The 13,330-nt window shown below is 41.6% G+C and overlaps 1 protein-coding gene across 9 annotated transcripts in view; it reads left to right on the forward strand.

Annotated features, from left to right (window-relative positions):
• Window positions 1-13,330, forward strand: part of EHBP1 (EH domain binding protein 1) — a 226,647-nt gene that overhangs the window by 92,227 nt on the left and 121,090 nt on the right. For 6 of the 9 annotated variants that reach the window (XM_061461391.1, XM_061461386.1, XM_061461387.1 and 3 more), the window contains exons 8-9: window positions 5,349-5,453; window positions 6,161-6,283. In XM_061461391.1, the coding sequence (XP_061317375.1) occupies window positions 5,349-5,453; window positions 6,161-6,283 (228 nt within the window). The remainder of the gene's footprint in view (window positions 1-5,348; window positions 5,454-6,160; window positions 6,284-13,330) is intronic. The other 3 variants (XM_061461388.1, XM_061461395.1, XM_061461394.1) reach the window with 1 other exon arrangement.

Genomic DNA, 13,330 nt, shown 5'->3' on the forward strand with positions numbered 1-13,330 from the left:
TCAATCTGTTCTTGAAAGTCCAGAGAAACATTGGTTCAGTGTTACAAAACATTGCTTTTCATTGCTTCGTTTTGAGATCTCATTGCAATCGAAAGGTTCAGCCTAAAGCAGTTATTACTTAGTTATATTTTATGTTGTGAAAGGATGCAAATGTGCTTTCTCCATGCTTTACATATTCAATTAAATGTTTTGTACCCTGACCAAATCTCTGCTTATGCTGTATATGTCTGGCACAGGGCAGGTTGGAAAGTCCAGAATGAAATATTTGAGAGACAGGGATAATGTATTATTGGGCAGCAGTATGCCCAAGAGATATGCCAGTCTGGTCACACTGAAGTCATTTGTCAAGGTTGTCTTCTTTTCCAATATAACCAGAATAATTCAGGTGCAGGTCAGAACACCGAACAAAACCTGACATGTTTATCAGGCCATCTCATAATCACAGAAGAGAGAAGGGCACGCAAAGGAGAGGCTACATAAAGTCTGTATAAACTATTGTGCCAGAAGCATTTTATTAAGATATACCTAGACACTGCCCTGAGGGACTTTATGGAAAACCCATGTGCAGAAGGACAGTAGTTGACAAGCAGCAGATCTTGCTCCTCAACTTTTTAGATTTTTGCAGTGTTCATATTTAAACAAGCCAAGAAACATTCCTGATCAAGCAAAAAGATGATTTAATTAGGCCAGTCTGTCCACTATCCTTTGGCTATGTAGTGAACATCCTTGGAGATGGATGGGAAAAGTGTGAAGTGCAGCACTGAGTCCTAGCTCCAGCTGTTTTAGAGGCATTTCAGCTTTTCCATCTACTTTTGTAAAGTCCAAAATTATCTGTTCTAAGCAAACATTACAATACCTTCTTGAAAGGCAGATGCAATAAATACTTCTGAACTGCACTATATCTTCTCATTGTTCAGCCTGTTCTGATACTGTTTGCCAATGATACAATATTGGGTTGGATTTTTGTAGATGGGAAAAGGAGATCTGAAGGCTGGGAAAAGCTCAGCGTTGAATGACTTGTGTTGATTACAACAGCTGAGTTGCTTTGTAAGCCTGGCTAACTTTGCCCGTATGTTAGATGAGGAGAGGGATGAGAGGTATGTTGAAGGAGAATGAGTACACATAGTTGCCCAAGCAAATGGGAGAACATAAAACACAGGGCAGTAAGTAAACATCAATAAATAAAATGTAAAGGTTCTATTTCAACATGTGTTCAAGACTGATTTCATTGGCAATTGAAGTGACTCCTGTAATAAATATAATTAATGGGGAAAACTAATAAACCACAGGAATTGCTGAAGCACCAAGTGAGAAAAGAGGTTGGAATCACTGTAGAAAAATAGGAAGAAATATAGAAAGAAGGAAAAGGAACTCCACTGATGTAGTGAAGTACTCTTTCTTAAAATTTACTTCAAAAATAATTGTGTTCACAGAATCCTATAAAGTTAATTGGGGAAGTTACATAAGCCTTTTGAAAGCTTGCTGTTACCAACATTTTCTCATCTGTTGCTGTGTTAGGGTGTTGGCAGCTGAGCAAGCTGGAATGTCTTCACTGACTCAGAGCCCCTGCGGCAAATCACTTCGCCTCAGTGTGCCTGTTTTCCCAACTGTAAAATGGAGATAGTGGCTATAACTACTTCTTGGGAATGATGGCAGTATTAGATGGTTAATATTTGTAAGCAAGCTTTGAAAAAGTAAAGTGCAAGTAGTAAAGCAGAAGGGTTTTTTCTTACTTTTGACTTAAGGCCTTCTCACAGAGAAACATTGGATGACTTGACTGAAACATCGTCATTCTCAGCCAGAGCTGCAAGAGATGCTTCAAATCTTTATCACAGACACTGCTCCTTTTTGCAGTGTACAAAAGTTATTTTTTTTACTTGGGCCCACAGTTAGTTTTATAGATGAACAAATATACCACCACTAGGAGAACACGGGAGACCTGTTGAATGGGGCTCTAGATGGTGCAGGTGAGTTAGGAAATGCTGCTTCTCTTCTTTAATGTGTTGCCTAACTTGGGGTAAGTATCTGTGCCTCTGTTTCTTCAGTTGTGAAGTAAGTGGCGCAATATGCTCTACCTCAAAAGCACTGTGGAGTTTGGTATAGTCAACATAGGAGCTGCTGCCATACAACTGACCTTGAGATCAGACTGAAAGATATTTTCCATTCGAAGCATTACATTCATTCAAAAAAATATCCTTCCATCTCAGGCTTTTTGCCCCTTCTTTGCCAATATTTCTTGTTTAATTTCTTCATGTATAAAAGCTGTATCTCCACCTAATTGTTCTATGTGAAGTTGAAAATTATGTTTGTAGCCATGAAATAGGTTTCAAATATATTGTTCCTACACTATTGATATAGATGAATTTAAACCTCATGGAAGTATTTAATGGTTGGACTTGATGGTCTTAAATGTCTTTAACAGCCTAGCTGATTCTGAGATGCTGTGATCCTGTCCTTAGCCTTCAGTTGAATACAAGGTATTCCAACATACTCAGAATCTTGCAATCATAGAATACTTAGAGTTGGAAAGAATCTTAAGATCATCACATTCCAACCCCTTGAAGAAACATGGCTCATAACTCACAAACTTAGTGTAGTAATAAATACATTGCTTCTCTTAATGTTTTAATTGATACTTAGAGCCTCATGCTGAAGTTAATAGTTGGCTCTTGCTCCGTCTGCAGAGGAGCACGGTGACTGTCCTGGGGCACCACATGGACTGAGCAACGTGCCTATGTGCTACCTATTGCAGGAGTCTGAATCCCAGATATTTCAAGAGCAGGCTTCTGCAGAGCAATATGTGTAACCTTTTCTTACCACTTGCAAAACCGTGTCTCTCATGTAAACTTCTGATACATGTACTTTGTCAGTAGCAGCAAGCTGCTTAAAAAAAAAGAGCAAGAGAGAATGAAAGAAAAAACCCCAACAGTGATTTATATGACATGCTTGTAGAACAAGCTAATGTACGTTTGTAGATAATGAGATTTATAAAAGATAATATAGGATATAAATCTCCAACCTACCATTTCCACACTCCAAAATATGACATAAACCATTTAATATTGTAATGAGAAACATTGTAGTGCATATGGGTGTTTAGGTTGGCAGATGGGACCAGGTGATTCAGACCACATCAAAGAATTCCCTCTTTTTAAAGCTCTGAACTTAATTTGTTATTTTCTGACAATAAAAACTGAATTGTAATTGTTTTGGTTTTTTCACATGCTGGCATAATAAATTATAAATCATGTCAACAGCTCAGCCTGTTTTAAACTAGTAATTTGTTTGTACTAGTGTTTTATAAGGTCAACTCCGTTTTATTTGAGTACAGCAAGGTATTTTCCATTATGTATCTTGAGTCTTAAAAATTCCCTGAAGATAGTATTATACTGTTCAGATCTCTAAGGCATATGTATGATTTTATACTGAAAAGTTGAGTTTTGGGGCAGTTTTGGTGTTACATTTTTAGAACAGTAGTCTTGTTTGTTGGAGCTAAAAATAAGGAAGTGGGCATGGTGAAATTAGCTCTGTGTAGATAGATAAAAATGTAATCCCATCTAAGCATATTTTTTCTTTAAGGCCAAGAACAGTTAGGAAGTGTGGTTAAGAGGAATTCTGCTGTGGCTTCATCATTGTCAGCACGGATTATAGCCAATAGATACTGGGAGAATAGATCATTCCACTTGGTAATTTGCAGATTGGTGCATCTTTGCAAAGCAGTTTAAATTTGGAAAAGAAATTTTTGACTTCTTTTACGTTAAAGAAGTTTTTAAACTTCTTTAACTTCTAATATGACTCAAATATTTTCAGGTTCTGGACTCTGCTTTCAGCTTCAGGTTTCTTATGCCGTGAAGGCTTGAAATTAAGGGTTATGTCAGTGTGTCAACTTGTGAAGGTGTTGCCCTGTAAAAAGGCATGAGTGCCCCCTACTAGGAAGTTCTGGATAGCTGTGGGCACCAACATGAGTTGGGACAATATCAAATACTACTCAGTTTTCATCTCAGTCCAACATCTTGCTCTTTGTAACTGGTTCATAGAACAAAGATTACTGTGAGTCAGTGACAAACATTTGCTTTCCCAAACAAAAGCCATGTGAGTAAAAGTTAAATTCAAAACAGCAGCAAACTGAAAGTGTTTTGAAGAAGTAACTTCTTGTATTCACAAGAAAACAAAGTTTAAAGGAAATCCAAGAATGACTGAGAAGTGTGCAGTAAAGGCACCTACATAGCTTTAACTTCACTGGTGACACCAGAAGACATTGGGAAAAGATGGGAGATGAAAAAAACTCTCAGAGGAGCAACGATACTCAACAAGCAGCAGCATCTCTCATCACAGGTTTCTCCTGCTTGTTTGCCAGTTGGAAGGACAAGGAAGGCTGTCCCCTCGCCACAAAAACCTGTGCTTGAGGTCTTTCAGAGATGACCCAGGCTCAGTCGCCATTAGTGAAACTGCATTTGTCATTGTTTTATTTGTTAGTGGGGGAATCAGAGTGGAATTTTTCCCCTTGAGCCAGAAGCCTCTAGGACCTGGTTGTTTTTTTGTTTTGTTTCTTTACTGCCAGAATTATGGAGTCATCAACATCTTGGCTACAATTAATACATTTTAAAAACTATTAATTCATGGCAGTTCAGAGCCATGTATTGGATGGCTCCTCTAGTGTGAATAGAAGATGAAATAGGATTTTACCAAACAGAAAGATGTTACTGGCATAGCATTACAGAGGCGAATTAAACCAATACATATGTTCAGTTTGCATTCTCATAGCACGGTACTGATCATATCTTTTAGAACTATTAGATAAGTTCAACTTGTCATAGGTCAGGATTTAATGGTGACTGATATGTAATCATTACGTGATCAGAGTGTGTATAGAAATAAAATATATGAAATGTATGTGTATTTATTGGTTTTCTGTAGCCTTAAGGGTTTTGGAGGGAAGTAATTGTTCTGGGGCTGTTTTGTGTTGATTGACAATGGTTTAACATTTAGGTTTTCTTCACAAGCAGGAAAAGTCTTCAAATTATATCTAGTACATCTAAGTTTTGAACTGATGTGCATACTCATCCTCATAAAACTAATTGCTGTTGCTGACACCAGGAATCCGGCAAGGTTTTGTTTATGTCTGTTAGCTGGTTTCTTGTTAAACTATGACTTGAAATAGCTACACAGGTGCTTTGCTATAGGTATATCATTGCAAGGACTTGTTCTAAATGTGTTCTTTTAATTAACAATAAGTGTCTTTTCTTCTGCCTTCTCTCTCCCTCACTCTCTAATAATAGTGTTCGTTCCACTTCTGTTTCATTAAATGCCCTTGCCTTATGTTTGTCTTGACTGGCTTCTATTTACAGAAATTGTAAACCAGTTGAATGCTCTGAGCAGCTTAGATGAAGATCAAGATGACTACATAAAGCGAGCAAATATGCCTTCAGCTAAATCAGCCAGTTCCTCTGAAGGTCTATGAGCTTTCCTCCTTTCTTTCTGTTTCTGATTGTCTGTATTTACTGTGACCCATTACCTTTTGACTCCTGCTTGTATTCAGCTGTCAAGTTTTATCTCTGTTCTTCCACCCAGCATGACTCTCAGTAATTTGTAGTGCATCCAACAGGTAACAACATGATAGAGAAAGAGCCTATCTCGTCTTCAGCTCCGTTTGTCATCTGATAATGAACAAGAAAGGGAAAAGTGAAAAAGAATCACAAAAAAAACCAACACCAGACCCCAAGCCTAAAACATTAATTGTGCAGTCAGTAATACTTGACCTCTCTAACGTGACAGAATGCCCCTGCTCTGAATTTACGTGCATAATGCATTCGAAAATTAAAATTTCCTGCCTACAGTTAACATTTATGTGAGCAACCAAAATTAAATTGCTGTATTTAGCTTGCTAGAAGTTCTGCAACATTTATTTAATGAAGATAAATAGTAGTCATTTCTGTTACATAATGTTCTGATCAGAAAGTTGATGTTTCATTCATTTCACTGTTTTTTTTTCCTCCTTTGTTGATGTGTTCTCTGAAATGCATTACCTTGGTTGTGCAGTTCATGCCATACCCTGGTGCAGTGTTTCAAGGGACTGTTGATAGAGGGGGGTTTTGAGCTTCAACTATGTAAGGTGAACAGTTTGTATTTATATTAAAGCAATATTCTGACTTGTTTGTAGAGCTTATCAATAAGCTTAATTTTCTGGATGAAGAGGAGCAAGACCTGGCCAACGCTAGTACAAACCCTTTTGGTGATCCCGACACAGCAGAATTAAATCCATTTGGAGACCCTGATGTAGAAGGTAATAGATTTGTTTTGCACAATTCATTGCTAATTGCAAATGTTTAATGAAACATGATTTATTTTTTGTACAGCTACAAATGAAAAATTATATTTTGCTTAAATACAGTAACTGCATGCAGTACTGAGGTGTAGCAATAGCAACGATCCAGTTGCCAGTGAAAAATGGATTTATCCTTGGAGTCACATCCTCATGTGTATTTGCCACTGGGGCCTACCGGCTAAGAATTGAACCAGAAACTTTTAGACCCACTAGTACTCACGTTGTGTTATAAAAGAGCAACACATACTGTCAGGCACCTCTGTTTTTGCCTTTATTATGATAATTTAATTGTATCTCTTTCATTCTTCTTTTTTGTTTTTATGGCTTCCTCAGTTAAGCCTTCTGGCATTACACCTTGCACCACATGGTAGGTGTTAATCCCCTTTCAAGACTGACATGCCCATTTTTGTTCTCTTTAAGTGAGACATACAACCCCTGTAAATTTTTCTATGATGGGGCTACAGAACTGATGGACAGGGGTAGAGCAGTTGATGTCATCTACCTGGACTTGTGCAAAGCGTTCGACACTGTCTCACACAACATCCTTGTCTCTAAATTGGAGAGACATCAATTTGATGGATGGACCACTCGGTGGATAAAGAACTGGCTGGATGGCCGCACACAAAGAGTTGTGATCAATGGCTCAATGTCTGGCTGGAGACCAGTAACGAGTGGTGTCCCTCAGGGATCACTGTTGGGACCAGTCTTGTTTAACATCTTTGTCGCTGACATGGACAGTGGGATTGAGTGCGCCCTCAGCAAGTTTGCCGATGACACCAAGTTGTGTGGTTCGGTTGATATGCTGGAGGGAAGGAATGCCATCCAGAGGGACCTCGACACACTTGTGAGGTGGGCTGATGCCAACCTCATGAAGTTTAACCATGCCAAGTGCAAGGTCCTACACCTGGGTTGGAGCAATCCCAGGCACAGCTACAGCTTGGGCAGAGAAGAGATTCAGAGCAGCCCTGTGGAGAAGGACTTGGGGGTGTTGGTTGATGAGAAAACGAACATGAGCCGTCTTCAGTGTGTGCTTGCAGCCCAGAAAGCCAACCGTATCCTGGGCTGCATCAAAAGGAGCGTGACCAGCAGGTCGAAGGAGGTGATCCTGCCCCTCTGCTCTGCTCTTGTGAGACCTCACCTGGAGCATTGTGTGCAGTTCTGGTGTCCTCAACAGAAAAAGGACATGGAACTGTTGGAACAAGTCCAGAGAAGGGCCACAAGGATGATTAGGGGACTGGAGCACCTCCCGTATGAAGACAGGCTGAGGAAGTTGGGGCTGTTCAGCCTGGAGAAGAGAAGGCTGCGTGGAGACCTCATAGCAGCCTTCCAGTATCTGAAGGGGGCCTATAGGGATGCTGGGGAGGGACTCTTCATTAGGGACTGTAGTAACAGGACAAGGGGTAACGGGTTAAAACTTAAAGAGGGGAAGTTTAGATTGGATATAAGAAGGAAATTCTTTCCTGTGAGGGTGGTGAGGCACTGGAATGGGTTGCCCAGGGAAGTTGTGAATGCTCCATCCTTGGCAGTGTTCAGGACCAGGTTGGACGAAGCCGTGGGTGATATGGTTTAGTGTGAGGTGACCCTGCCCACGGCAGGGGGTTGGAACTTGATGATCTTAAGGTCCTTTCCAACTCTAATGATTCTATGATTCTATGATATGACTTTGGCCATAAAGCCAGGAAGGAGCACCAAGACAGAAGGCATATTTACTGTCCTCAATGCCATATTCAGATATGCAAACTTCCATCTGGTGCCATCAGAAAAAAAGGGGATATTACTGTATGACTTGCTTAGTTGCAGCTGCTTGAATTGCTAGCCCGTAGTTAATTCTCAGGTTTGATGCTCCAACACTTTTCTTCCAACACAAAATATCAGGGAGCATTTACTACCTTTGACCAAACTCCAGGAGCCACTCTTTAATGGTGGTGGAGAAGAACCAGCCCAGACTACAGCCATGGGATTTCTAATACCAAGTTTAATGAGGATACATTTCTGAACTGCAGTTCCCACCTGTGGTTACTCTCCTTTTTGGGACAAGCTGACTGTTTACTCACAACACAGCTTTTCTGCCTTTGGAGTCCACAGAGGCCAGTGTGGGTGGTGATCAAAGTCCTGTCATACTTTGGCTGTGGTGTAGCCTCACAGCCTGTGTTTCTCAAACAGGGATTACACTATCTTCTGTATTTTGCCAGTGAAGCCGTAAAGCCACTGTTCTGGGCTCCTCCTTCTGTAAAGTTGTCAGGTGTTTCTAGAGCTGCAAAAGTAAGTTGTTTCAGCTTTGCAGATGCCGATATATATGGATTAGGTTAGGTCTAAGGAAGAAGTTCTTTACTGTGAGGGTGCTGAGGCACTGGAATGAGTTGCCCAAAGAAGTTGTGAATGCTCCATCCCTGGCAGTGTTCAAGGCCAGGTTGGATGGAGTCTTGGGTGACGTGGTTTAGTGTGTGATGTCGCTGCTTATGGCATGGGGGTTGGAACTTGATAATCTTAAAGTCCTTTCCAACCCTAACTATTCTATGATTCTGTGATTAGGTTCTGGTGTCTGGATCTTCAACTTTGTTTCCTATCTGTTCCTTGCCTGTGAATTTTCTTAGGACCGTGGAAGGAGCCAGAATAATGAGGGATATAAAACGCCTATTGTTATCCATCTCATTGTCCATATACATCTTTCTCTAAGAAACTCAGCCTATATTCCTTTCTTTCTTCTCTGCTCTAGAAAGAAGGACCCCCTTCTTCCTGGAGAAAGCTGAACAAGTCCCATGGTACCTGAACAGTTGTCTTCAAACTCAGCTTTCCTTTCCAGAGAGAACTTGCTCTGGCAGAAAAGCAGCAGGTGTTCTGACCACAAAGTATATGGACTAACAGTTGGTTCCTTCTCATCTCAGGGACAGGACAATATACTTAGTTGTTTCTTAGTGCTGGAATAGTTTATATCCAGTTCACCATGAACTGCCTGCATTGAAGATACTGGTCTGCTTATGTTCCCAAAAGACACCCCCCCCCCCCCCCCCCAATAGATGTGGTGCATGTTTTTTCAGTCGATTCTGGTCCCTTTGGTGGCATCTAGCCTTTACTGCCATCTTCAATAGAATCATGGAATCATAGAATAGTTAGTGTTGGAAAGGACCTTAAGATCACCAAGTTCCAATCCCCCTGCCATGGGCAGGGACACCTCACACTAAACCATGTCACCCAAGGCTTCGTCCAACCTGGCCTTGAACACTGCCAGGGATGGAGCATTCACAACCTCCCTGGGCAACCCATTCCAGTGCCTCACCACCCTCACAGTAAAGAACTTCTTCCTTATATCCAATCTAAACTTCCCCTGTTTAAGTTTGAACCCGTTACCCCTTGTCCTGTCACTACAGTCCCTAACGAAGAGTCCCTCCCCAGCATCCTTATAGCCCCCCCTTCAGATACTGGAAGGCTGCTATGAGGACTCCATGCAGCCTTCTCTTCTGCAGGCTGAACAGCGCCAACTTTCTCAGCCTCTTTTCATACAGGAGGTGTTCCAGCCCCCTGATCATCCTCGTGGCCCTCCTCTGTACTTGTTCCAACAGTTCCATGTCCTTTTTCTGTTGAGGACACCAGAACTGCACACAATACTCCAGGTGAGGTCTCACAAGAGCAGGGTAGAGGGGCAGGATCACCTCCTTCGACCTGCTGGTCACACTCCTTTTGATGCAGCCCAGGATACAGTTGGCTTTCTGGGCTGGGAGCACACACTGCCTGCTCATGTTCATTTTCTCATCAATCAACACCCCCAAGTCTTTCTCCACAGGGCTGCTCTGAATCTCTTCTCTGCCCAAGCTGTAGCTGTGCCTGGGATTGCTCCAACCCAGGTGTAGGACCTTGCACTTGGCATGGTTAAATTTCATAAGGTTCATAAGGTCATGGACATTTTTGCATTCTTCTGGCTCTGTTCTGAGTACTTGGACAGTCTCGGGGCCCAGACAGCTGAGTCCCCAAAGAAGTCCCATTTACGCAGCTGTGGGCAGCAATGCTGAGTTCTTGGGTGTGTGTGTGTACCAAATATTCCTCCCACACGTCACCATCATGCAGCAGTCAACGTACAACAACATGATAGGATTTTCATAAGTAGGGTGTCACTAGATTCTTCCTATGGTGTCACAAGTTGTTTTTCATTTGGGAGGGATGGAGCTTCTGTCAGGTTTCATGGAACAGCAGTATGTCTTCCTGGAACACTGAGTCAAGTGGAAGATCTGAGATGTTGCAGGCAATCAGACCAAGAGTGGAACACCTGATGTAGTCTTTTTAAAGCTTTCACTTTGTAATTAGTGGCTCCCCGGGGATTCTTCTAGTCACCTCAGACTCCCCTGAGAAATGCAGGCTCTTCTATTCCAGAGCTGTGTTGTCCCTATAATGGGCACGTCCCAGTGCTTTGCCTTCTCAGTGTATGCCTTTCCTCCAGTCATCTTCCTCCACAGAAAGTTGAGGGGAAAAAAAAAGGGTGCCGAGATAAAATTAGATAATGCAGTTCTGGTTTTTAGCACTAGCTGGAATCTTCTATGTATGTCTGTGGCTAGTTGGATCAATGTCTCTACATGGGGAGCACCTAAACCTTACCCGTTTGGGGAGATTTTCTTTCATTTTGGACTACATTTTGAAGCTACACAGTACTGGAGCTGTTCTCACCTTGTTGCCTTACTGCAGAAGGCTGCCTTTGTTTGTTTCCCTTTTGGCCACAGATATATTCCCTCGTGGTTTAGGGTATTTCTTCTGTTTTGAGACCTCAGTGGAACTTTCCTTGCTGCTGCCATCTCTTTTCAGGAAGCTCTGTGAGACTACGCCAGCTTGTTTGGTTTTGCATCCTTAAGTGAATGTGACCTCTTTGGTGGCCACCCCAGGAGCTTGGGAGCATAACAGAGGTTCAAGAGTTTAAGGCAGACTTTCTCGTACAGACTTAAAGAGTCACGTTAGCTGCTTCACTTGTCATGATCTGCTTAAATCAAGAGATTAACATTTTAGGTGTGCAGGGATGAAGTATTTTTCTATTCACTACATGTTCACTACTATCTTTTTATCTGAACAAGGCAAAATTGTTTCATTTTAGACTTTGTAAAAAGTTCATAGTCTTTCCATAGAATTTAATTTCCCCAAGCTGTGCAGAGCAGCCGTCTGGAGCCTCCTTTCGCAAGTACTTTGCCATCAGGTGCTATGAGGCGGGGTGTGCCATTGGGCAGAGATATTCCAGGGATATTCGTATCAAGCCTATAACCTGTGTGCTTAGTGAGAGAATGCTTAGAGTCACCCCAGGTATGACAGTCACTCAAAGAGGAAGCAGGATTACTTGCCAGTAGATACTTGTTTCCTAGACAGATATTTCTTGTGCCCGTTCACAAACCAGCTACTTTCCCTCTATCTTCCTAATCCCATAATCACCTAACCCTGGGAATGCAGGGTGGAGAGAAACTAAAGGCATGAGTGCTCCCAGCATCCGTGTGCTCAGTATGGGTGTGGTGCATGGCAGAGTGTCATCAGCAAGCTGTCTCTGGATGCTGCTGTGGTTTAAAAAGTCCTAAGTGTAGGTGATCTTACACAGTGGAGTCAATGTGCACTTGAATTACTTGCCTCAAAGAAGGTCTTCAGCTGTGTTTCTTGGTTGACATGTCAAATTGAGGTTTATTCCCTCTGTATCTAGTAGATCACCTAGACATTAGAAATCTGGAAAACTGAAAGTAACCTCCTTGAACGGTATATCTCTACAGCTTTTTACTAGACAATATGTAGATGATCATATGAGGACTGCCTTTTGGATTGTCTTTTAGTCAGGTTAAAACAGAACTCTAAAATCACTTTATTTTTTGAGCAAAATATTTTACATGGGGAAGTCAACATATACAACAAATGCAAGTGAACAACACCACCACACTTTCAGCATTCCACGTATTTTTTAAGTGTGAAGTTTCATTTGACCAGTACTAGTTTCCTACCTGAGACAAGAGGGTTATTATTTACTGGCATCGTCTCCCCCTTTAGTTTAAAAGAGCATTTACTTCACCTTGTGTGTAGACTCATGAGCTCCCTACAGCGTGTGTTGCACTGCAAATGAAAGCACTGCTACAGTGCAGTACCAAAACCCAGAATCTTTCTAGGGTAGCCCTAAGGAGAGCAGTGTAAGAACCAATATAGAGGAAAGTGATGGCTCTGCCCCTTCTCCTTGTACTTCTTAATGAAATGTAATTTGTTGCTGGTGTGAGTATTAATAAAAATAATAGACAATCATCAGTGGTTTATAGCGATGCCAGTCTTTATGTGGTCTCGAAGTACTGGGATGATACATTTTTATTCTGTGCTGTTTGCTTACACTGCTCACATCACCATCGTGATCGTGTGCCTGCCAGTAGTGCAGTAAGTGGCATAGCTAAATATCTTTCACATGTGGCTTGTTCTTTCATCCTCTGCCAAGTGGAAAGTGGTATGTGTAATGTTTGGGGGGGGGGGGGGGGGTTGGTTTTAAGGGATGTGTCACAATATGTTTTTGTTACAAAAAGCAAGTGGGTTGAAGGGCAGGGTGATTTTTTGGAGATCCTCTGGGAACTAGAAGGCTGATTGTGCAGATAGGTCATGCCAGAGTTATTACTATCACAAACAGTCTTTCTCAGTGGAGTTAGGGCAAGTAATGTTTCCAGAATCTGGCACAAGAGCAGCTGATGCTTCTGTGTAGTAATACCTCTACCTCATGTCACTCCTACCCCTCTGGCTTTGTTACTTAACCATGCAAAATTGTGTGTTTCACCCTTGGAGTGCCAAACTGCAATTGTCGTTTTTGTTTGTTTGTTTGCTTGTTTAATATCAGTGTAGAGAACTGCAATTAAAAAAATGGTTCTAGTAGAGACTGGCATCCTGTGTTTTCAGCTGTGGTTAATGATTAGGGGGAATCTGTGTTGACTCCTTAGTGTAAAATCAACTTGAAGAAGGAAAAAAGCCCCTTGTAAGTTGTTGTATGTTCAGCCCCCCCCCCAAATGCACTTCACAACAGCC

Source organism: Pezoporus flaviventris, unplaced genomic scaffold (genome assembly GCF_033815535.1).
Source record: "Pezoporus flaviventris isolate CSIRO_AGI_PZ_B2104156 unplaced genomic scaffold, CSIRO_AGI_Pfla_v1 ptg000031l, whole genome shotgun sequence".
Taxonomy (NCBI): Eukaryota; Metazoa; Chordata; class Aves; order Psittaciformes; family Psittacidae; genus Pezoporus; species Pezoporus flaviventris.